Source organism: Saccharomyces paradoxus, chromosome IV (genome assembly GCF_002079055.1).
Source record: "Saccharomyces paradoxus chromosome IV, complete sequence".
Classification (NCBI taxonomy): domain Eukaryota; kingdom Fungi; phylum Ascomycota; class Saccharomycetes; order Saccharomycetales; family Saccharomycetaceae; genus Saccharomyces; species Saccharomyces paradoxus.
In genome coordinates, this window is record NC_047490.1 from 1,433,055 (window position 1) to 1,456,783 (window position 23,729).

Here is a 23,729-nt window from a genome sequence, read left to right on the forward strand (position 1 = left end):
ACCGTTTTTTGCAGTATGCTATTGACCCATCGAATCAAAAATTTTCACCGCCTAGAAAAAGGATCTTTAACTATTTTGTGCTAATGAAAAATAAGTAGAAGTGCACTTAGAAGCTGGGAGGAAAGGCGGGCGTAGCTGAATCACTAAGGAAAAATTTATACATCTTTGGCTGACACTTGTTTATTTATTGGCAGGGTTTCAAAATAGTGTTTGCCAGTTCCAACGTATTTTTTACAATCTATAAAAAACGTACTAAGAGGGAACGTATTGTTAAGACACAATTTAGGGTGGCGTTAAATAAACGAAAAAGCCCAAAATTATAACCAAAATAAAAGAAAACTAATCGCAACGTGAATTCAAAAATGTCATCACAAAATTTTAATGATGACTTAAAAGATTTACCCCTAGCAGCTGAAGATAAGAAGAAGCAAGCTTCGTCCTTAAAATTGGCACCAATACCAACCACATCGCCATGGAAATCATCTTCGCCAGATAGCAATACAGCAATCCCTGTGGAAGAGCTAAGAGATATGTCAAAGACTTCAAAGCCTAATAAAAATGGTTCCGGGTCAATCAGATTAACGAGCAATACAAAATGGACTCCAATTACACCGTCTGTTACAATTTCAGGTTCCAAGGACACAAATTCAAAATCAAGAAAGAACTCTAAAAATTTTAAGAGTAGTAAAAAAATGAAAAAGCGTGGCAACAACAATAACAATATCAATAAAAAGGATTTCAACGGTCAAACTAATAGTATATCTGAAATAAATAACGCTTCCAATCTTGAATCAAAGCCTTTCGATGCCAACGCTAAAGTAAAGACACGCTTAAACTCAGGAGCAACTGCTGGTGCGAATAACAAGAGGATAACAAGCGATAACAATTCAACCAACGGTAAACAATCAAGGTATTACCAAAACAGGGAAGGTAAAACAAGATACAATAACGAAGATCGCAGTTTTAGACACAATAAGGCGGCTCATAATGGTAGTCCCTTCCCAAGTAATCACCATTCTAGACCTGGATATATTTCCAATGCCAGCCACTGGGTGAACAACAATTCAGGAAATAGCTACAACCAACTATCATATTTCCGTCCACAGCAATACTATAGTAACTACAATTATCAACAGCAATTTCAAACACCATATTATTATTCAATGGAACCTATTTTCAAATCTATCGAAAGCATCAAAAACCAAATTGAATTCTACTTTAGCGAAGAGAACTTGAAAACTGATGAATTTCTAAGATCTAAATTTAAAAAAATAAATGACGGGTTTATCCCCATGAGTCTGATAGGAAAATTTTACCGAATGGTTAATTTATCTCTAGGGGGCGACCCAATTCTAATTCTGGCATCTATGAGAGAAGTTTTACAACATAAAGAAACAAATCATTTGGAAATCGCCTATGGAAATATAGAAGGTGCCCAGACGAAACTGGCGGATGATCTTAATCCGTTACACAATTATTTCATCAGGCGCAAAAATTGGCTTGAATATGTTACGGAAGGTAATTTTGATGAAAACGATGACGAAACTGGAAAATACAATATTGAAAAGCTTTTGGAACCAGGAGATTTAGACAATTATTCCTATATGGGCTATCCAAACTTCTTTTCTAGCAGTGCAAATGGGAAAAAGAGTCAGACCTTTGATCAAGGTGAAATGAGTAGGGAGTTTGAACAAAACTTGCAAATAAATGATTAATTTCAGACACTAGATTTTTTTTTTTTTTATTATGTATATAGTTAACATGTATAAAGGAATAGCGGGTTCTCTCTAATAATATAACATAACATTTCATTTCAATTCGTACTAAATAATTTTTTATATAAAATATACATAAGAGATTTATATAGAGGAAAAACGAAAACAAACTAAATAAAGCGGTTGAGAAAAGATGAATTCATGCCACAAGAGCACACAAAGCTGCACCAACACCGGACCCATCTTTGGCTAGACGCAAATGGATCTTACGTTCACCCTCAGTGCCAATTGGACTTAATGCCAAAGCATGTCTTAGCATGGACCTGAACCCAGGGTAGTATTCAATGACATAACCATCGAAGCCGATTTCTACTTCACCGTGATATCTTTTGTTCAAAGCGTTCGTCTTGATTAGGATAGCGGCAATCGGAACGGCTGCCAAATATGCAGATCTTCTTGTAATTGAACGGACCAAATTTTGAATCGCTTTACGTTCTTCAAAAGTGGTCGGTAGCCTTAAACTTTGCAAGAACGACAATTCGGTTTCACGCAAGTTTGTCGAATCGTCGATTTCGATCCTGGAGAGAACTTCGCTACACAATTGGAAAGGAGTCTTTAAACGATGAGGTAACTGATCGTAATTACGGTACTGCCCCAATATTAAGCCCCTTGCATGTAAGTCCACCAAGATGTTTCTCAACAGCTCCCCCAAATACATGCCGGAAATTCTTTTTTCAAATAGATGGTAACCTGGATTTGGAGAGAATTTTTGATCGATATCGATGTCATACTTTGTAGCAGATAAATGTTTCAATTCATTATCGAAGGAACCCCATTCAATGTTAATGCACATTTGAGTCTTTCCTTCATGCAGCAGTCTTGTTCTCAGTTCATCTGGTAACTTCTTGATGTTTTCAATATCCTCCATATAGCAACCGTTAGTACCGGTACCAAAGATACAACCAATGACAGGCTCGCTGATCTCACCAGCACTCGAGGGACGGGCGCCTGAGGTGTAGCAGTGCGATAAGAAAGTGCCAACCGTGTCATTGGTCAAAGCCACCACATTGATCATGGAGAGCCCCTGGATGTCTAGTTGTTCTTGGTACAATCTCACTACATCCTTGCCGACCGTGTCTTCAATTTTGAAGCTTTTGGTCCATCTGATTAAAGTACCGGAACTCAAAGAAGTTTGGTCAATCGGATAGGAGAAGGTGAACCCCATTTTCAAAGGTTTTATGTTCTCTCCCGTGGACTTCAACAACTCAGGATGGTGCTTTCTAACAAAAGCCCTTGTACGACGGCCCAAGTAGCTAAACAGCTCTTCGCTGGTGACATCCTTATCATTGAGATACTCTTCTGGAATCTTAGATTTCAATTGCTGCATATCAAAAGTTCCGTCACCATTCAAAGTCACAGAACACACTCTGAAGTGAGTCCCACCCAAATCTGCAGCCAGCAAAACACCACGTTCTGTCCCATTGGGCAAACTGGTTACATATGTTGGGATCATGGGTAAACCCTTGTCCACCGTCTTTTCTTCGCCTACAGAGGTGTTATTCAACCCCTTTTCCATACATTCGATGAAGTAGGCTGTTAGTTCGTCCAACTTTGCTGCATCGACCTCCAACGAGGAGCAGATCTCGACGACGGCATCCTCCAATGCCTCAGCATTGACTTTATGTAAATTTTCAAATGACATTTCTATGTATCTATGATTCTATTTCTGTACAATTTTTCCTTGATACACTGATATCTGTCTTTATTTAAGCTTCTTATAAAGTATAAAACGTACAAAAGAACACGAGACAAGACGAGATTTTACACTTACACAGAATCGACTTTATATAATCACGAATACATGTTGCCCCCCTGCACCGCAAGCACAATGGAACTCGACCGACCCGACCTTCTTCCTCTGTCTTCCACACAGACAAACACTATCTCACTCTCACTCTCTCACTCTCCCTTCTGACACACAAAAAAGACTTTCTGGATGCCCCGCGTTTTTTGTCACTTGATTCTTCGAACAAAGGCGCAGGCAACTGCCCCTGAAGGGCCCACCCGAAAGTAGTTGCAACTGCTCGTTGCGAAATCGCTGTTCGTAGTTCCCAGAGTCGCGACGTAGCGTTGTGGTTAACACTGGTGGGACATCCCGCTTAAATCACTTACCGGGCTCTCCTACCGCCTTTGCACCCGGTGACAGCCATTTTAAAGATAGCGTCGGCTGGCTTCCAAATAAAATTCAGGTCGTTTCTATTAAGTTCGTTTCGTTATTTTTCGTCTTCGCCGGCGGACGCGCAAGCCGACGACGAGGTTTAGTTGCATTCCGGCTATCATGGAATAAATGGGCTTGTTGCAATAAGAGCAAGACCAAGAACAAGCGTACCCAGACTGTAATTGCAACTGCGACGGGCACAGCGTGTGGAACTAACTAGGAAAATAAAAAAGGTATAGGAAACGGCATTATGTTTAGAATAGCTAAGAACCTCGTACGGACTTTTGAGCAGAGCGTCCAAGATACCCTGGCACTCTCACAGGATTCGGGCAGTCTGGACGCTTTCTTTCAGTCTATACCACCAAATTTGTTGTCTGCTCAGCTGGAATCACCCGTAGATGCCGTGTCTGAAGGCGTTAAGCACACCAACGTCAATGAGACCCTTTCCGGTCTTCGCATTGTTTGGGTGGACGAGATGCAGTTCCAGCTGCAGTCCTTCTTCGACTATATAGTAGGCTTCAATGATGATCCGGTACCCGTGGTCAATAATCAGCACGGGTTTTCGTATCCAGATTACCGCCGCATTACATCCATCTTCAACGAGCACTGTGGCCGGACTTTGAAGGTGAATATATGGTCAGCCAAAGGTGGCACGTTCAGAGACGAGTATGTCAATGTGATATCGAAGGATAGCAACGATTTGGACGATGTTTCTCTGAATCACGACGAAAGGAGGCCATCCAGTGGAGAAGCACACCAATTCCAAGCGCTCGGGTTTAAAGTTCAATGGACCCCTTTGATAGCTTCCACTTTCACCTACCATATTTTGAACGTAAACATCCCAGACGGACCCGCTCAATTGGCTGGGCTCATCCCAGATGAAGACTATATCATCGGCTGTCAAGATGGTCTGTTGGCCACGGGAGGAGAGACGCTTTTGCAAGATATTGTTAGATCAAGAGCAAATTACGATCTGGTCCTTTATGTCTACAACAAAGTATCCGACTGCGTGAGGCCTATCACGGTGCACATAGGCCCCGACGGTAGGCTGGGTTGCAATGTTGGCTACGGATTCCTTCACAGAATTCCTACGGTGAAACAGCGGTCACAACAAGGACAGCAGCAACAGCAAGAAGATGACTCAGTTCCCTTTTCAGCAGAATCTGAGACAGCCTTTGTCCCATCAGCATTTACGGCTCCACCGGTGCCAACGAAGAAGAAATCCAAAAATAAAAAGGGTAGTCAGCCATTGGCAATGGATGACTATTTTAATGAAGGCAGAGACAAGTCGTCCGCTGCTGCAAAATTAGCAGAATCGGATGTCACCGCTCCACCGCCACAAAAACAGCCATCATCTAATTAATGTTCCCAGTTAGTTTTTGGTTTTGTTCGATAGCAAACTTAAATATGTATTTATATAATTGCTTTCCCTTTAAAACACGTAAACGATAGTTGGTAATGTACGAAAAATACCGAGAAATTTTTTTTTAAAGGCACGCGTGTCCTTTTGTTAAAACAATAGATATTTTAGCGTCCAGGAAGTTTCAATTTCCCACACTTGATATAGAAAGTATATGGCTATCTCTTCCCCTTTTCAAAGGCACGCACAACAAGCCCCCACTCATATAGTACCATGAAAGTGACCACAGGATTTATCTTTGCGATAGTCTCGTTTTGCCTGTTTACTTCTTTCACGCTGGCTGAAAACAGTGCAATAGCTACGCCAGGGTCAGATTTACTCGTTCTAACGGAGAAAAAATTTAAATCGTTCATCGAATCTCATCCTTTAGTCCTTGTCGAATTTTTTGCTCCATGGTGTTTGCATTCTCAGATCTTACGGCCCCATTTGGAAGAAGCCGCCTCCATTTTAAAGGAACATAACGTCCCGGTTGTCCAAATTGATTGTGAGGCTAACAATTTGGTTTGCCTGCAACAAACCATAAATACTTACCCAACTCTGAAAATTTTCAAAAATGGTCGTATTTTTGATGGTCAAGTCTATCGTGGTGTCAAGATCACCGATGAAATCACCCAGTACATGATTCAATTATGTGAGGCTTCCGTCATTTATTTGGATTCTGAGGATGAAATTCAACCATACCTGGAAAATGCGACTTTACCGGTGGTTATAAACAGAGGCTTAACAGGGTTGAATGAAACGTATCAGGAAGTCGCGCTGGATCTTGCTGAGGATTACGTCTTTTTATCTCTTCTAGATTCGAAGGATAAATCACTGTCAATTCGCTTACCAAATACCACCGAACCAATTCTGTTCGGTGGGAATGTAGATTCTTTAGTCGGAAATTCCGTTGCTTTAACTCAATGGTTAAAAGTGGTGATTTTACCTTACTTCACCGACATCGAACCTGATCTCTTCCCAAAGTACATTTCTAGTAATTTGCCGTTGGCTTACTTCTTCTATACCTCCAAAAAAGAATTAGATGATTACACTGATCTTTTTACACAATTAGGTAAGGAAAATCGTGGCCACATAAACTTTATTGCATTAAATTCTACAATGTTCCCACATCACGTTAGATTCCTCAATATGAGAGAACAGTTCCCATTATTTGCTATCCATAATATGATCAACAATCTAAAATATGGTTTACCACAACTACCAGAGGAAGAGTATTTGGAACTGAAAGAACCACAACCACTAGACAGAGATATGATCGTTCAGTTGGTAAAAGAGTACCGCGAAGGTACTGCCAAGCCGATTGTTAAGTCAGAAGAGATTCCAAAAGTACAAAACTCCAATGTTTATAAAATAGTTGGGAAGACACATGACGACATTGTCCACGATGACGAAAGAGATGTCCTTGTCAAGTATTACGCGACATGGTGTATCCACAGTAAGAGATTTGCGCCTATTTATGAAGAGATTGCAGATGTCTTAGCATCAAATGAATCTGTTCGCGATAAAATCTTGATCGCCGAAGTAGATTCCGGTGCAAATGATATCTTAAGTTTTCCTGTGACAGGATATCCAACAATTGCTTTGTATCCTGCAGGCAATAACTCTAAGCCTATTATCTTCGATAAAATTAGAAATTTGGAAGACGTGTTCGAATTTATTAAAGAATCAGGTACGCATCATATTGACGGCCAAGCAATTTATAATGAACTGCACAAAACTAAGGATTACAAAGTGTCTACAGAGGACACCGTGCATGATGAATTATAATCAATAAATAACGCATATATAACGCACGTCTTTAACATCTGATTACTCAAATCATTTTTGGCAGAGAATACTAACTATTTGGAAATAGTGGTAGTATAATCAGTGCTCTTATGTGTTACCCGTTCATTCACTTCAAAAGATTTTGTCTTACTGCCAGCGCATACGCAAGTAAAGGTTTGTTTTATATGAGACGCATTAGCATAACCTAAGAAGGAGACAAAAAGAGGTACTTTCAATTTCTCTTTCGGTTACGTTTTAGTCCACACTAATCGAGTCCCGATGCTGTTTAATATTTACCTTTTCTTTACTTTTTTTTCTACCATTCTTGCGGGTTCTCTATCAGATTTGGAAATTGGTATTACCAAGAGAATACCAGTAGAGGAGTGCTCAGTTAAGGCAATGCCAGGCGATAGAGTCGAAGTTCATTACACGGGTTCTTTATTGGAATCGGGAACCGTCTTTGACTCAAGTTATTCAAGAGGCTCTCCCATCGCTTTTGAGCTAGGCGTCGGCAGAGTAATTAAAGGTTGGGATCAAGGTGTCGCTGGTATGTGCATTGGCGAAAAAAGAAAGCTGCAAATTCCGAGTTCTTTGGCCTATGGGGAAAGAGGTATCCCAGGCGTCATCCCTCCAAGCGCTGATTTGGTGTTCGATGTCGAATTAGTGAATGTGAAATCAGCCGCCTAGATGAATTGACATCCAGGCACATATCTGTAACAACAGGCGCGGAGTATGTATGTGAGAAGCTTTTTTTTGTAGTAAAAATATATCCATATAAAGAGATGCAAGCCATCATGTTAGGCGTTATCGTGTACTTTTGTTACACCTGAATAAAATAAAAAGTCTCTAACTATGATATATTACTATAATAAATGTTATTCAATTCTAGCTTGGGTATGAAAGAATTTCCTTAGTAAAATCGTTCAAGTGGTTTGTTCGGTCTTCTTATTGCTACTGAACATTTTTTGAGAATTTGGTTTTAGACTATCAAAAAAGTCTTGGAAAAAGTCTTCAAAGGAATTGAATTGGTCGACGTCAGGAATCATGAAGTGGCTACTAGATAAGCTCTCATGTAAAGCAGCACTATTAGTGTGTGAAGTAGCGGGTTTTACGGCGTGCAAATTTTCTGCTCCCATGCTGTTACTGGCACTAGACAAAATTGTATCATTATCGCCATTCTCTTTTGGGAGATTACCAAAGTTGATACGAGTTTTACTAGTATCAATGATAGATTTTATAATTTTTCCGACATTATCAGTAGCTTCATTCATTTTTTCCCCTATAGTACTCAAATGCCAATACACTTTTGTACAAAGACTTAAAACGTGTTGATGTTCAGAAGAGTCGAACCAATAAAGATAGTCGCAAAGGGTTAAACAGGCGTAAACCAGTTGATGGCAAGTAAAAATAGGAGCACCCCTTATTAATGTTGGCGGTAGTCTTAAAAATCCTTTCAACAGCGAAAATGAATGTTCTTTCATCGTATTGAGAATCAGTTTCAGAAACCCTTGGTTGCTTCTTAGGGTGGAAGGAAATTCTGTGATAAAAGTACGACATATCATGATATGATAAAAATCAAACGTAAACAATAGGACGCCCGCACCATCCTTTGCTAAGAGCTCTTCCCAGTTTTTCAGCCAATAATTTAGCTCTGGAAAAACGAAGACAAGGGTATTCGTGTTATCTCCATGCCTGTCATTATTAAACTCATTCAAATACTGTGTAAAATAATTTTTAAGGTTCATGAAGATTCCGTTTACAATGTCACCTAAGTTTATCTCGCTGATTTTAATGTCATCACCAAAATTCGCCTGAGGAAATTTGGCCACAAGCTTATTAAATTCTTTAAGCATGTCATCCTGCTCCCTAATATCGCCATAACTAATAGAATATTCTAAATAGCAGGCGGTTAAAGAGTTTAAAATTCTTAGGTGATAAAGATCTTCGGGGTTATATACTTCTTTCACCAAAACCCTGTCCTTTATCTGATAAAAATCTATTACATGTAACAAACTATTGAGCGCAAAATTGCTTAGTACCAGAGAATTAAATTTCAGTTGCCTATATCTCTTCGCCTTTCGCGAAATATGGAACATACAGCAGTATAAAATAGCCTCAATATCAAACGCTGTTAACTTTTCAAACATGGTTAGAGTATTAGTTAATAACCTCTCCACCAAGGGATACAATATTTCTTGTTCCGCAGCATATTTATCATTGTCAGCAAAACTCATAGCGATAATAGTAAATACACTTGTAATGAATAGGTGAGAATGTGCATATTCCACATCTATTTCTTTTCTCCCGCCTGGAATAATCCAGAAATGCGATCTTACCAGAAATTCTTTCGCAAGTTTATGACATAATTCTTGATTATTCTCATAAAAATGGAGAAAGTTCACTCTTGCAACGGCATATGGCCTTTGCTGCCCAGCTAGCTTCGCAGCTTTAGATGTGGCCTTCGATGGAAATAACCTCTCATCAATATCATGTAGCAATTTCAAAGGAGATTCCTTCAACTTGAATCCATTCAAGAAAAGATTTTCCTTGATATACTCCCCTGTTTTCCTTACTGTCTTTGCGCTCGAAGTCATAGAGCTATCATATGTGTTACTCGAGCTGAACTCCACGTTCTGAACATCATTTCTTGGGTCTTTGGTATTGCCGTTATCCGAGAGCTTTGCTGTGGTAATTATCAAGTCCATTTTCTGGTGTAGAGATTTTAAGTAATCTTCTAATGATGAAAGCCTTTTATTGATCATGCAACTATCAATAGTGGCCATTTCGTTCTTTCCAACACTATTTTGACTTTCGCTTGAAGCATCCGCACTCAAATGGGGGAACGAACTAAGGTTAGGATTAATCGAGTTAATCTTCTTCAGTAGACCATCTTCACGTAGTGTATTTAAAATTTCATCGTCTTTATTTCTAGCTAAGGAGCAATCAAGTTGTAGAACGTTACATCTATAACATTTTCCAACGAAAGGCTCAAAGTCGCACCTTGTCTTGACCCTCCTGCAGGTATCACAACTAAAAGTTTTCCTTTTCTTTCTGGGTTTTTTGTTGCCATTATTCTTGTGACTGTTTGCTTCACTACCTTCATTTGCTCCAGCACTATCCTCTGGATGATTGATTATGGATCTGATACTATTTCGTATCCTACCAGAGCCGGAATTACACCCACTAGTCATCGGCAAACCATCTGGTCTGGGGTTCGCTGAGGCACTTGAGTTTATATCCATTTTCCTAATATTCAGCAAGCCAAAAGAATATAAACTACTGGCTGAGAAAAATACGGTGAAAGTGACAGGGTGAAAAAAAGAGTGGTTTTCCCTTAAGGAGGAGCCATATCAGGACATTCTTTTTTAACTAAACCGTTTATTTAATAAGCTTATTTTTGTTAAAATGATCTACCATCATAATTATTCAAAAACTGTCAGGAATTTAAGAAGGGTAACTGAATTGACAGTTATAGCGGTGCCCAAAATAATGTGAATACCCGTTGCTAAAAAAGCCTATACTATGCTCTAGCTGAAGATTATTAAAAGAAAAAATCTCTACTGCAAATATATCTCTTATAAGAACTAAATAAAATGGCTAGTATTTAAGTTAATCATCGGGCTTAGAAAACTATTGCGAACAATATTGTTAAAACAGTATAAATCGATGTTTTGAACGCATCAATAAAGGTGTTTTTCGGAGCACTATTTTCCATCTTCTTTGAACTTCCTTGACTTTTAGCACCATTTTTTCCTTTTTCCTTTTTTCCATCATTATTATCTGTTTCTTGTTTCCCTAGTACGTTTCCCTCTTCATCAACATTTAGCATTTTGCTTTTCATGCCAGATGTGCATTCGATTTTACCGCCTCTTATGATTGAACGGCCGTTTTTTGGTGTTGTAAATTCTTCACAGTTTAATTCATCAGATGAACTTTTGATATAAGCACTACCTTTTACCAACTTTAGTTCTGGGAGGTCAATTTTTTCAAAGCTACCTTCAAAATAGATTGCACCACCAATTTGCCTCAACTTGGGGAAAAAATCAATTTTAGCAAGCTCTGTATTGTTAGCAATCATCAAGCCCCCTTGAATATCAGTGACATTTGAAAAATTGAGTTTCTTCAGATTTTTATTATCTATTAAACCCAACGTTCCCTGAACCTTTGCCAAAAGTGGCAGTTCCAGGCTTGAAAATTGGTTCTCGATGAACTCTAGGGAACTGTTTACTGAGGAAAGCTTAGCTACTTTAATTGTTGAAACATCTTTAATGGTCATATTTTCAACCGTGTATAAGTTACTCAAGTCAAGCTCTAGCTCTTTGGCATTAGAGTGAACGGTAAGTTGCTTCGTAACACTTTCTAACCTTGCAAACAAAGTTTCTAGAAACCTATTATTGTTGATATTAAAGATATCCACTTCCTTTACGTTGTTGAAGTAATCGATAGAAGTCAATGCAGTGTCAGATATGATAATATTTTTGATCTTTTTAATATTTCCGTTAATGACAACACTGCTTAGAATAGGCAAAACTCTCCAATCAACGGTTTCAACTTCCTTTAAAACAGGCAAGTCTAATGATACAAAGGAAGTTAAGCTATCCAATTCCAGCTTTTGTAAAGACTCTAAATTGTAACCCTGAATCCTAAAAACGTGTTTGTTATTCTTGATAATAAGGTCCCCTTCTATCTCTTTTATTGATCCCAGATCAATAAGAGAGCCGCTAAAGTTACTTGATATTTCAATGTTTCCCACCACTTTCCAACATTTTGCTTGCAGTTCAATCAAATTGGCAGCATTCTCAATATGATATAAGCTTTTTTTACAGTCTTCATCTATTTTTGTTTGTTTTGTTGGAGAAATTGTCTCAAAGTTAGTTTTTTCCTTTTTGGGGACTGTGGCATTAGTGTTGACCAACATAATGTTGTGATCTAGAATATTCAGTTCACCATTAGCTTCAAATGCAGTTGAAGGTTTAGTTAACTGCAGAAATAAGAATAAAAGGCTTAGGATAGTGTTCAACTGGTTCAACATGTTATCCTTTTCTTTGTCAGTAATTACTTTTGTTTCTTTATTGACTATTTTAATAATTGAAATGATGGTAAAGAATGTTTGTGTTATTCTAAATAAGCATTTTCTGATTTATAGTCTAAGTAATGCCACAAAATTTTTTTTTGAGACACATCAGTGACGCGGGCAACAAAAGACATAGACACTCAATCAGAAAAAAAATAAAAAAAGGGAAAGAGAGCACGTAAATAATCAAAAACGCATGACTTTTTATTGTTTGTTATATAATTCGATTTATTCATCCTCCATTAATTGAAGATGAAAGAATATGGAAAACAAAACTCGAGAATATACCCATATTATATATACCTATTTTTTACACGAATCCTTTCTTTATTGCTTCAATTCTTAATGAAATCTCTTCTATAAAAACTTCATTAAACCCAGGAACGTTTGCTTCCGTTTTCATAAATTGCTTTAACATTTCATTCACGTATTTCCTTGTTTCATCATCGCGTGCACGATCATACATTCTGTTGAGAATATGAGATACAATATTTTTCAAGTAATCAAACTTTTCTATCTTCAACGCCTGAATATCGTTCTTTTTATGCTTCTTGTTGTGATTAGAAGAGGCGACCATTTCGATCTCTGCGTGAACATTTGCACAACCTGAATCTATATCCATTCCTGAGTCAAGCTCGAAAACTGCTTGCGCACATTTCCTAAATGATGAAGAACTTGGGTTAGTTATCGGCGTTACAGTTTGCCCATGAAGTAGATAAGGGCTTTCCATATTCAAAGATGATACTGGGGAGTCCTGTGTAGTAGGAGATAATTCCTTTTTGGATATTTGTGTTGTTCTTAGTCTAGTCGATTCAAAATTCCAAAATTCCTTTCCCCTTACTGTGTTGCTGCTGTTATACAAACGATTTTGAAGAGGGTATTTAGGAACTTTTGTATATCTCTCTTGCACTTTTTTCTGTTTGATCAGTTCGACATCACTTTTCAAATTTGTTACGGTGATATTCTTAATAAATTCAAATGATAACAAGTCGTACGCTGATGGCCGATCAGCAGGTGTTTTAACAAGACATCCAGCTACAAACTCCTTTGCTGCATCCGAAAAGGGGCCTTGTAATTTTGGGGGCTTCCTCTTTGGTAAGTTAGTCATAACTTTCATAGGATCATATTTAGATAATGGGGGTAAACCTTTAAGTAATTCATAAGTGGTAATACCCAAGGACCATATATCCGCTTTCTCGTTATACCCATCAACTTCGCAGCAAACAACTTCCGGAGCCATCCAATACGGCGTTCCCACAAAAGTGTCCCTTTTCAAAGTGGAACGAATGTGACCGCTTACTCCAAAATCTCCCAACTTAACCATACCTTCCTCATTTAGCAGAATATTGGCAGCTTTGATATCACGATGAATTTTCCTTTGTTCGTGCAGATATTTCAAACCCAGGGTGACTTGATGAATAATGAAGGAAACTTTCTCTTCTGGCAAACCGTTGACGTAACTTCGCTTCAGTAAATCCGAACACGAACCACCGCCACAATATTCCATAACAATCCACATAGAGACATCCTCTAACATTGTGGTAATATAATTGGTAATAAGAGGAGATTTCAACTCTGCCAGAAAAAAAATTTCTTGTGCTAACAGTTCAATGTCTTCATCAGAATGCTCCAGGTTCACTACCTTAATTGCCACTATCTCTTGCGTAACTCTATCCATTGCCTTATAAACATCACCAAAGTTACCTCTGCCAATACATGATTGAATGGAATATAGCTTCGATGGAGGGGTTCTTGACCTAATTGATATTTCCTTATTTTCCATTTTTGTGCAGTTTTCTTTCGTTCTTTCGTAAATGAATTAGCCAGTAAAAAAACTAAAATTAAAAAGCAAATGCTGATTTGCTCTAATGTGAAATATTTGCTAAGACAACTGATTAGCCAGGTGTTCACTAAATCGATATTATTGAAAAAAAGACAAAATAGGAGGAAATAGAAGAGTATTAGCTGGCTTTTTTTTTGGATAGGTAATATTTGATGAAGCAGTTATAGAACCAATGCAATAACAAACACAATATATAAAGTGAATCTTTAGTATATATCTCAACTAACAAGTAAAATATCAATGTCAGAAACAGTTACAATAGAAGAAAAGTAGTGTCATTCTTTCACGCCAAAGAAATGGAATTTGTGTCTTCCCCGACTTTATGTGTCGTTTTTTTTTCCAATATTGGTGCCGCATTGTGCCGAACCCATCGGCCTGGGACAACTCCGAGAAGGGGAGGTGGCACAACTGAAGAGAAAACTATTAGGAAAGGAAAAAAAAATAAGTTAACTAATCATATATGCTATTTTTTGTCCTTTTTGGTCAATTTTAAAGATTTATGCATTGCTAGTAAGTTTGTGGGGGACATCAAATTTTGAGAAGACTTGGGAATGGAACTCAAGCTCCACCTTTTACTTGCGGAGGCACTTCTTTCAGGTATGTTCACCCTCAAATCGTGTGTCTTACTGTAGGACGAAGCTGAATCTACATTTGAATGTATATTTAAATGCGGTCCTGATTTAGGCCGAGAAGCGTTCACATCTTGGAATGTTCCGTACATTTCCAACTTGGTTTCCCAGTATTCTAAAACCTTTGGAGACCAATTTTTAGTAATCTTCGGTAAGTTATCTATATGAATACCGTTGCACAATAAAAATTCTGTAATAAAGAAAACGGGGGTTCCGTCGACAATTTCGTAATGTTTCAAAGAATATTGAAAAATGGACGGATGGTTTAAATCATCTTGCTCTTTTTCACTTGCCGTCAATTCTCTTAAAGAATATTTACTTTGTGCAATGGCTCTCTGCATCATGAAGACACTATCTAAATGAATAGCTTTGATTAAAGACTTTAAAGAGGCTTCTCTGCCCTGGTTGCCATCGATAACAAACTTTTTATGTTGATACTTATCAATAATGAATTTCGATCTTTCCGAATCTGCGGAGATTGAGGTTATCTTCTTAACGGAAAAGTTGCGGAGATTGCTTTCATAAATGGCATTAACATTACTATTGGAGACATTATTTTGTAAAAGATGCATCAATTCTAACGAGGTGAAATTATCCAGCGTTAAAGATCTGATTTTGGAGATATGTGAACCCAGAGATCGATGAACGCCCGAACATTTGATACACAATATACACAATAAATTGATTGATACCCATTCTACAGTTGCAGTGCTACCGCAATCACAACACTTCAAATTAGATTTATCAATTTTGCGGACGATTGACAACAATTCATCTCTATTGGAGGCTCCTGTATTAGCAAAAGAGAAATGTTGTGTATGCTGTTTGGACGAATCCGTTTTTGAAGGAATACGGTTATTACTATTACTGTTGTTACTGTTACTATGAATGCGATGAGTTTGATGATTAATATGATGAGAATGCGTTGCTTTTTTCTGGCTCCCGCCAAGACGGGTTGATAAGTATGTGAATGATAGTTGGGGTGAACGAAATGGAAATCTTGGTGGTAGAGAAGGAGGTATTTGTGATAATATCAACGATTCTTTCGCAGTCATTAGTAAAGCAATGCTTTTTATAATAACATAATATACGTCAAAACCTCGATCCTCCTCGTAGCGGTTCGTTTGCAATTTACATCGAAGAGATTTAAGAAGAATGTTAGTTAACTTTAACGCGTTGTTGTACCATAATGAATAATGTGCTTTTGATGCTGTTCTTGCTACTGTTCCTTCACCGGGCAAAGGTGCAACATTTTGATTGATATCAGTACTATAGAAATCCATTGTTGATGGAACATCCAGAAAATTGTATTCAAAATGACTGTTACAGTTACCTTATCGCTATGCGGTCAACGTTATTTTATCCTCTTTTTTCGTTCTGACTTTTGCTTTTCTTCTTTCTTCGTCAAATACTACTATAACGATAGCGATACCAAAAAAAAAAACCAACATCGGACGAGAATAAGTAATATTTGAGCGTTCAAAATGACATTCCTTTGAATTCAATATGAATCTTATGCGATTAATTCGTCGGGAAAATGCCAAAAAAAAAAGATAAACATCAGAAATTCTATTATTAGATTAGATTTTGAATTAGATAATGAATTAATACAGGTAATAATTATAGAGAGGAAATAAAAATAAACAGATAAGTTATTTACATCTTCTAACTAATATTCCATTACAAGTGAACGAACATGAAAAGATCATATAAAACCTTTCCAACATATTTTTTTTCCTTCTTTGGTCCTTTCAAGGAAAGAGCGGTCTTTCTTCTTGTTCTATAATAATATTATTAAAAAAGCACATAACTTGATTGTGTAGCGATAATAAAAAAAATTGGTTTTTCGATATTATAGGAGTATAATGTCTCTAAAGTCAAAATTAAGGAACTTAGAATAAGAAAGCGACACCGGCAGCAACGGCAGCACCGAAAACACCAGCTCCCAAAGCGTTGGAAGCAGCAGCACCAGTAGAGATCTTGGTGCTGGTGGTGTTGGAACCGTTGGTACCGTTGGAACCGTTGGTAGAAACGTTAGCAGCTTGGACAGCGGCAACAGTAGCGAAGGCAGCGACGATGGTCTTGAATTGCATTTTTGATGATATTAGTGTTAATTGAAACTTTTGTTTATTGATGTTATTTAAGAAGCACTAAAACAATATTCTTTAATAAAGCATACAACACAGTGGAGAAGATGAAAAGATAGGATCTAAAATTTCTCGAGTTCTTTATATATGAGGAGGAAAAGACAAGAAAACCACCGCGATGACACACAGCACCATATCTCATGTAACAGACGTGAGAAAAAGCGATGATTTTTTCTGCTTTCTTTTTTCTTATTTCAAACGGATATTCCGCTTGCAAAAAGAAAAGGCGTGGCTCTGGTCTTCGCTATTTTGGAAATAAACTTTGGCGTTCTACGCCCAGAAGCGGCCAAAGAGGCCAATCAGGCCCGTAGACGGGGCCGCACGGCTTTCATCGAGGTCGTTTTTCGGAACTGAAAAAGGCCCAACGTCGGGCCTAGGCCCCTACTGCGCCCGATTCGGAAATCGTATTCCTTCTTCTGGACATGTTCATCGGGAAGTAAGCAGGTCCAGATCCGCGTAGCATGAAATGGGGCGCCAAAACAGCCGCGGGTAACGAAAAACCGCAACCACGCGTATTTCCGGGCCGGTGAGGGGCAACGCGCATTGTCCCGGGGCGATATAATCCATGTACCGGGACCCGCACTTTCGACTTTGTTTCCCTTTTTCTCTGTTTTCTATTGTGCGAGAAAAGATTGATTAACAAGAGATTTTTATTGATCGATCTTAATTAGCCTCGAATTAGCGTAAATTAAGTACCAGCCACTGTATCGGACATTCTAGTAACTTCGAATTCGCACTATGCACGCCCGTGATTGGTTTTTAGTTTTCATTGCAATTTTCATCCCTCCCTTAGCAGTCTGGCTAAAAAGAGGTTTTTTCACGAAGGATCTGCTCATAAATTTTCTGTTATTCTTACTAGGGTTCTTCCCTGGCCTGATCCATGCTTTGTACGTGATCAGCTGTCATCCATATGAAGAGAACGAGGCCCAGTATTCGCATCTCTCTTCTACCGATGATAACTATGGTAGTTTGGCATAAGTGACTCCTTTTTCTTTACGCCCCTTCGCAGAATTTCGTAGAAAGTGATATATGGCTCTTTACTACACTTCCCTTTCTTTTCATTTTCCTTTTTTTTTTTTTTTTCAATTTTCTGTACTGTGTGTACGTGAAATGAATAATTATGTAATGGCAAGCCATCTCATCGCTGCCGGGCTAAGTAAATCTATAACTCTAATATATTCATTTTCCCTCATTCAAGAAAAAATAAATCACTTTAGGTAGTATCAAAATGGATTTGTTGGGCGATATAGTGGAAAAGGATACATCCGACTCAGTTGAGAATAATGACAACGACGCCCTTATTACCAACAACTCCAGGACGGGATTTCCTGAGTTGTACAAACCCAAGAAAATATCATCTTGGAAAGAAAGGTTAAGAGAGAAAAGAGCCCAGAAGAAGACTGGTGCTAAGCAGATCGAGAAGCAACAGGCGACTACGGATGCCCCACTATCGGAGGCGAAATCTATCCATAATGAAAATATCAAAATCTTGCAGGGAATGACTGATGAACAAATAGCGCAAGAGCGTCAGGATTTGTTTGATTCTTTGGATCCCGGGCTGATTGCCAAGTTGTTGAAAAATATCAATAAAAGAGCGAAAGATGAAAACAATGCCCCATTATTTGCAGAAATAGAAGGTGCTTCTGGAACCTGGGTAGGTGGCAATAAGCAAGGCATATACGACCTGCCACCTTTAGAGGATGAAGATGTAAACGCTGCTCTAGAGATTAAGCCTAAGTCAGGCATAAATCCAAAACACGTTCAGTTTGAAGAAGATGATGATGAAAAAAATAATGATGATGTCGATGATATCGCGCCCCTAGATTTCCAGATGGCACAAAGCATTGATCATATGAAAAATGAAGACCTATTCAAAGACGTTCATTTTATCAAAGAAAACAATCAGAATGAAGCGGATTTGGAAAAACTTGATATCAATGATCCTGATTTTAATGATAAATTGCATGAAAAATATTTCCCCGATTTACCAAAGGAGGTCAACAAACTAAAATGGATGAAATCGGTGCAACAGGAAACAAACAAGAATTGCATCATCGAAGATGTGTCTGAATGTAGATTTGATTTTAATGGTGACCTTGTTCCGCCCACGAGGCAAATAGACTCTACCATCCACTCAGGATTGCACCATCACAGCGACTCACCTGAACTCGCTGGTTACACAATAGTGGAATTAGAACATCTTGCCAGATCTACTTTTTCCTCTCAAAGATGCATTGCTATACAAACTTTGGGGAGAATACTTTATAAACTAGGTCAAAAGAGCTACTACCAACTAGTGCCAGAGATAGACGCAGAAACATACAAGGAAGATGGAAGTATATCGAACGTTATGGATAAGATCTATTCCATGTTTTGGGACTTAGTTAAAGACGGGAAAATCGTCGAATCACTAGAAATCGCTTCTGATGAAAAATTCACTAGAAACTTGTCAGTCAGAAATTATGCTATTGATGCACTTTGGTTATGGAAACAAGGTGGTGGGGACTTTCGAACCAAGAAATAGATAGAAGATAAAAAAAATAGTAGTACATAAAGGTGCGCCAAGCAGCATCTATTCGTAAAAATAAGAAAAATGTGTCTCTCTGAGTCATGTTTATAGCTTCTTTTTGTACAAAACTGTCTCAAATATTTTCTCTTCTATGATCTCCCAAAATCCATGTAACTTTCCATCATTTCCTCCACATGCCGACCATGTCATGTACCTCAAGCCGAAATCAACCAAACTTGAACGAAGAACTCAGACGAGTCTAGTAAAAGATCAGCAATGAAACACGTACAACATAACCGGTATTAATATAGGACATATTAAAAGTAGAGGGAAAAATTTAACAAAAATTAAAACACGAGGGAAACCAATCTTGAAAGTCCAATAAAATGAGAAGTGCATGGATCAAGTACCATGCAAAAGCAAAAAACAAAAAAAAGTCGCAACTTCAATCATGCCTATTCTCTCCAAATAACCTTTAGAACAAAAGTTAATTACAGGAAAGGGAAAATATTATTCTCCAAGGCAAATATCAAATCACTGGTCAAAAGAGAATAGTTTATCTTTGCACATTGACACATTCATCGAGGGTTTCAAGCACTTAAAAAGAGCAAGATTCAGTTCAAAAAATTGATCCTCGACAAACTTAAGTTGTGCAATTCATGTTAGTATATCCATATAAAGCTTATAGTATGATGATGAGTACTCTCATGGACTAGCTTTGTTATTCAAACTTTAAACTTCGGACACTTGACATTTTCTTCATTTGTTAGTAGTTCGACTGTAGTTACGTCGTAAGTCTCATCGTCAGTCTCATCGCATCTTTATTTATCAATTATGAAAAAAATTTTCACCTCATTTGGATACCCGGCTGGAATATTTGAACTAACCTGTATGGATTTACACGTCAAGATTTCATATCACGATATATTAGGGTAATACATTTGTGCTCAGCATTGTCCTAGAAATTCATTGGTATAAGTACTTATCATTTTCCGCACAAACACCTTGTGTGATAATGTGCAGGTCGCCCACCTGGATATTACTATCCGGATTATCATATAGTATGCCAGATATTATAGTTCCAGAACTTTTTCTTCCTTCGGACATGTACCATTTTCTCGGAGGTATTAGGTATTTTTCTATTTTGGGTTCCTTTTCCATTAACCTTCAGCGTGGCTTGAAAATGCTCTCGACTCAAATAATACACGCAAGCATAAAAACCAAGATGTCCATAATGAAGACTGTGCATGAATGGTCTTAACCATACCTATTTTGTGCCGACGAAAATTGTGACTAGCATCTTGTGAGTACTTTATTATGTAATTTGACCATTCCTCTCATGATCCGTATTGCTCTTGTGGATAAATATACGAAAATAGTACAATATCCAACTCTATAACCCTTGCATAATAAGGTATAAAACGCACGGTAGCAGAGATGAGGAAATAGAATTAAGAAATCTAATAAAGGTTAATTATTGACTGATTGGATACCTTGTCGAAGGGGTTTTTACAGGTTAAGAAAGGAAATATGCACATTCTCTTATAACCAGATCCGCCTAACACCAATATAACTTCTCATATAAAGCTTCCCCCTTTCCATTCTCTACTATGATGTCGTACCTATTCTGTTACACTACAGTGCCTGCTTGATTCCGCATTCATAATGGCTGTACAACGTTTACCTAATGCATTCTCGTCTGCAAAGCGTAGGGATATACGTCTTTTTTTGGTAATAATATGTACCAATTAGGAAACTGAGACCCTGCTTTCACGCGTGCTCCTACCCTTTCCAGTAATAAAAGTTCGGGTAAGATTTCTTTTCCAAACGAGCTTACGTGTCGCATCGACAAATATGGCGCTCTTATATAAGTAGGCGGCATCTAAAAAGAAATAAGATCTTTTTTCTATTGTGAAGACGTTGTCGTGTGAATATTAATAAAGAGTTGTAATTTGGTAACAAGACAATCAAGGAGTTAATATATAAAGTTCATCACTGCTCGGATCTCTCTTTTGTATAGAGTTCTGAAGCCCTCAAAGATTATAACCAACTAGTCGTCATTCATTTCAAAAAAATAAAGGAGAATTAGAGCTCTTCCACAAAAGCGGCTATTTCAGGCATAAGTTCAAATCAAGTTACCAATTTCACGCTCCTCATTCATTTTTCTGTATTATACTTCAATTATTTTTGCTTCTTTTTTTTTTTCAAAGCCGCCTGTTGTATCATATTAGCTGAAATGGAAAATTTATGCCCTCCACCTCCTTCCCAAAGGATGGATTTTTCCACTCCTCCAAGAAACAGGCATCGTCACAAAAGATCCTTTGCCATATCTGGAGATTTTGAATTTTTAAAACAACCTGCTTCTGCGCCTGTTTTCACTTCTGGATATGACTCACCTACCCTTGAGAATACACCAAGAAGAGCAAGCGGCATGAACTTGACAATGCCTGATGAATCTCAAAATGAATCGGCACTAGTACCTTCACCAAGCCCAAGGTTTTTCATCAGCGAAGCTTCCACATATACATCACCAGTTAAAGGAGTGCCGGACGCTATCATTAATTTGGATGATGTGCTCATTAATGAGCCGAGAATGTGTAGATCACATCGCAAAACCAAATCGGTACCAGTAAAATTGGACGAATTTTATTCCTCCCATAAGTGCAGCTCTGTACCAGAATTAACTATAAATGAAGAAATGGATGAAGACGACACCAACCCTCAGTTACTGGAGCCCGTAAAACCATTATCAACTTCTTTATCTACTGAAATGAATGAAGACAAGAGAATGGCATTGAAAAATACCAGAAGCCATAACTCGTTAAAAATTCAGGCACAAAAGCAAAGGTACTACAACTCTGCAAGATATCTGCCTTTGAATAACGATGACAGAACAACAGATCCACAAAGTTTAACGAAGCAAAGCTCTGTTACATCTTTATTTTCTTCTAGGTCGATCACACCTGTATCGTGTAACATCAATAATGCTGGTAGAATCAATACCATCAATGGTAATTATCTGGATGATGTTCTTTATGATCTCGATACTCCTGCAACAACTTTGACTCAGGATATTGATAACTTCCAAACTAGTATCAGTGAAAGGGTTAGGCTGTCACCACAATCCTCTTCGATAAAAAAGTATTTTTCCAAAGATGGTAAATCCCTCAGCAGCTTCAATTTTCAGTCTCAAGAGTACGATATGGTATCCTTTACTGAAGATTTCGACCATGCAACGTCATTGTCCTCTTCTATTCTTGACTCTGAGAAACAAACAGATGATGAAGAAGAAAGTATTCCCGAAGAAATACTACGAGGAGAGCCCCTGCATGTATACAACGAAACCAATAAATCTGAAAAAAATGCCAGCTCGCCTACGAAGCAAAAGTCGGCCCCAACTGACAGAAATAGCAAGCACAAGTCAAGTCAATATGAAAAAAAACCTCACAAGAAGAATAGAAAATTTAAAATTTTTGCCAAATTATTCTGCACCAGGAAATAATAAAATAATTCAAGACATATAAACCACTCGATACCCATCATCTGCATAATTATAGAAGATATAAATACTAATAGATACCCGATTTATAACACTAGACATAACAATTTATGATTTCATAATAAAATTTTAAGTTCAGACTATGATAAATAAATAATATTAAGTAAGCGTTGCAAGCTAACGCAAGTATATATATAGAAATAGTAGAGGATATGGTTTAGTCTCTGTCCCTTCTTTCAAATGAATATTTAATGCTTTTTTTTCGGTTTATGTGCTCATGGTATTTTTATTTCTTTTCATTTGGAGACTTCTATATTGTCTAACTCGTCCTTCTCCTTAGCTGCAGCTTCTGCTTCTAATATATATGGCAACAAATAGGGAACATCCTCTTGAGCTTTGATCCATTCGTTTCTTGGCAATAAATGATGGGTCAACTCGGTTTGGTGAGCTCTGATTATTCTATATGCCCTGCAATAAGATTCATCTTCAGGCAGTCTTCTTAAAGCGGTCTGCATGACAGGGTTTTCCTCTGCAATTAAATCGTCAAATTTGAGGCCTAGTTTCTTGTAGCCTGCGAGGTTAATGAATTGATTGGCAACTGGGACACATAGCTTAGATAGGACAGGTGACTTCAAAATATAGTCACCAATTTTGACAATGGACGTAAAAGACTGTGGCATCTTATTCTTTTTAAAACTTCTAGTTACAGTTTTCTATTATTCTGATGAACTCTCAAACAACGATGTCAACAGCACTTTTTTCAAGCTTTTACATCTCTTCCCTTTTATTACTGCTTCCTGAAAGCAAATTGTTAGGCCCCTCGCCGGGGTGACCCGATAAAAAGCGCGTCGCTCCTGATTGGTCGAAACAAAATTATAGCGCAGTTACACATTTATGGGTAGGCTATA

At 37.9% G+C, this 23,729-nt stretch overlaps 14 protein-coding genes across 14 annotated transcripts; 7 read left to right on the plus strand and 7 right to left on the minus strand.

Moving 5' to 3' along the window:
- Positions 1–362: 362 nt before the first annotated feature.
- SLF1 (Slf1p) lies at positions 363–1,715 on the plus strand (the record flags this gene model as incomplete). The annotated part of the gene is made up of 1 exon (XM_033909830.1): positions 363–1,715. The coding sequence occupies one exon, from the start codon at positions 363–365 to the stop codon at positions 1,713–1,715; it is 1,353 nt and encodes a 450-aa protein (XP_033765721.1).
- A 199-nt stretch (positions 1,716–1,914) lies between these two features.
- On the minus strand, positions 1,915–3,417 carry EMI2 (putative glucokinase; the record flags this gene model as incomplete). Its single annotated transcript, XM_033909831.1, has 1 exon — positions 1,915–3,417. The coding sequence occupies one exon, from the start codon at positions 3,415–3,417 to the stop codon at positions 1,915–1,917; it is 1,503 nt and encodes a 500-aa protein (XP_033765722.1).
- A 766-nt stretch (positions 3,418–4,183) lies between these two features.
- On the plus strand, positions 4,184–5,296 carry GRH1 (Grh1p; the record flags this gene model as incomplete). The annotated part of the gene is made up of 1 exon (XM_033909832.1): positions 4,184–5,296. The coding sequence occupies one exon, from the start codon at positions 4,184–4,186 to the stop codon at positions 5,294–5,296; it is 1,113 nt and encodes a 370-aa protein (XP_033765723.1).
- A 270-nt stretch (positions 5,297–5,566) lies between these two features.
- Positions 5,567–7,120, plus strand: EUG1 (protein disulfide isomerase EUG1; the record flags this gene model as incomplete). Its single annotated transcript, XM_033909833.1, has 1 exon — positions 5,567–7,120. One exon carries the CDS (start codon positions 5,567–5,569, stop codon positions 7,118–7,120), a length of 1,554 nt encoding a protein of 517 aa, XP_033765724.1.
- Positions 7,121–7,399: 279 nt separating this feature from the next.
- FPR2 (peptidylprolyl isomerase family protein FPR2) lies at positions 7,400–7,807 on the plus strand (the record flags this gene model as incomplete). The annotated part of the gene is made up of 1 exon (XM_033909834.1): positions 7,400–7,807. The coding sequence occupies one exon, from the start codon at positions 7,400–7,402 to the stop codon at positions 7,805–7,807; it is 408 nt and encodes a 135-aa protein (XP_033765725.1).
- A 236-nt stretch (positions 7,808–8,043) lies between these two features.
- URC2 (Urc2p) lies at positions 8,044–10,362 on the minus strand (the record flags this gene model as incomplete). Its single annotated transcript, XM_033909835.1, has 1 exon — positions 8,044–10,362. One exon carries the CDS (start codon positions 10,360–10,362, stop codon positions 8,044–8,046), a length of 2,319 nt encoding a protein of 772 aa, XP_033765726.1.
- Positions 10,363–10,742: 380 nt separating this feature from the next.
- Positions 10,743–12,486, minus strand: SPS2 (Sps2p; the record flags this gene model as incomplete). The annotated part of the gene is made up of 2 exons (XM_033909836.1): positions 10,743–12,196; positions 12,483–12,486. The coding sequence occupies 2 exons, from the start codon at positions 12,484–12,486 to the stop codon at positions 10,743–10,745; spliced, it is 1,458 nt and encodes a 485-aa protein (XP_033765727.1).
- An 18-nt stretch (positions 12,487–12,504) lies between these two features.
- On the minus strand, positions 12,505–13,977 carry SPS1 (putative serine/threonine protein kinase SPS1; the record flags this gene model as incomplete). The annotated part of the gene is made up of 1 exon (XM_033909837.1): positions 12,505–13,977. One exon carries the CDS (start codon positions 13,975–13,977, stop codon positions 12,505–12,507), a length of 1,473 nt encoding a protein of 490 aa, XP_033765728.1.
- A 523-nt stretch (positions 13,978–14,500) lies between these two features.
- On the minus strand, positions 14,501–15,949 carry AGE1 (GTPase-activating protein AGE1; the record flags this gene model as incomplete). The annotated part of the gene is made up of 1 exon (XM_033909838.1): positions 14,501–15,949. The coding sequence occupies one exon, from the start codon at positions 15,947–15,949 to the stop codon at positions 14,501–14,503; it is 1,449 nt and encodes a 482-aa protein (XP_033765729.1).
- Positions 15,950–16,558: 609 nt separating this feature from the next.
- Positions 16,559–16,759, minus strand: SPAR_D06980 (uncharacterized protein; the record flags this gene model as incomplete). Its single annotated transcript, XM_033909839.1, has 1 exon — positions 16,559–16,759. One exon carries the CDS (start codon positions 16,757–16,759, stop codon positions 16,559–16,561), a length of 201 nt encoding a protein of 66 aa, XP_033765730.1.
- A 792-nt stretch (positions 16,760–17,551) lies between these two features.
- On the plus strand, positions 17,552–17,791 carry SNA2 (Sna2p; the record flags this gene model as incomplete). The annotated part of the gene is made up of 1 exon (XM_033909840.1): positions 17,552–17,791. The coding sequence occupies one exon, from the start codon at positions 17,552–17,554 to the stop codon at positions 17,789–17,791; it is 240 nt and encodes a 79-aa protein (XP_033765731.1).
- Positions 17,792–18,041: 250 nt separating this feature from the next.
- On the plus strand, positions 18,042–19,337 carry RBA50 (Rba50p; the record flags this gene model as incomplete). Its single annotated transcript, XM_033909841.1, has 1 exon — positions 18,042–19,337. One exon carries the CDS (start codon positions 18,042–18,044, stop codon positions 19,335–19,337), a length of 1,296 nt encoding a protein of 431 aa, XP_033765732.1.
- A 2,221-nt stretch (positions 19,338–21,558) lies between these two features.
- Positions 21,559–22,824, plus strand: HLR1 (Hlr1p; the record flags this gene model as incomplete). Its single annotated transcript, XM_033909842.1, has 1 exon — positions 21,559–22,824. The coding sequence occupies one exon, from the start codon at positions 21,559–21,561 to the stop codon at positions 22,822–22,824; it is 1,266 nt and encodes a 421-aa protein (XP_033765733.1).
- A 293-nt stretch (positions 22,825–23,117) lies between these two features.
- QCR7 (ubiquinol--cytochrome-c reductase subunit 7) lies at positions 23,118–23,501 on the minus strand (the record flags this gene model as incomplete). Its single annotated transcript, XM_033909843.1, has 1 exon — positions 23,118–23,501. The coding sequence occupies one exon, from the start codon at positions 23,499–23,501 to the stop codon at positions 23,118–23,120; it is 384 nt and encodes a 127-aa protein (XP_033765734.1).
- Between the last annotated feature and the right edge of the window lie 228 nt (positions 23,502–23,729).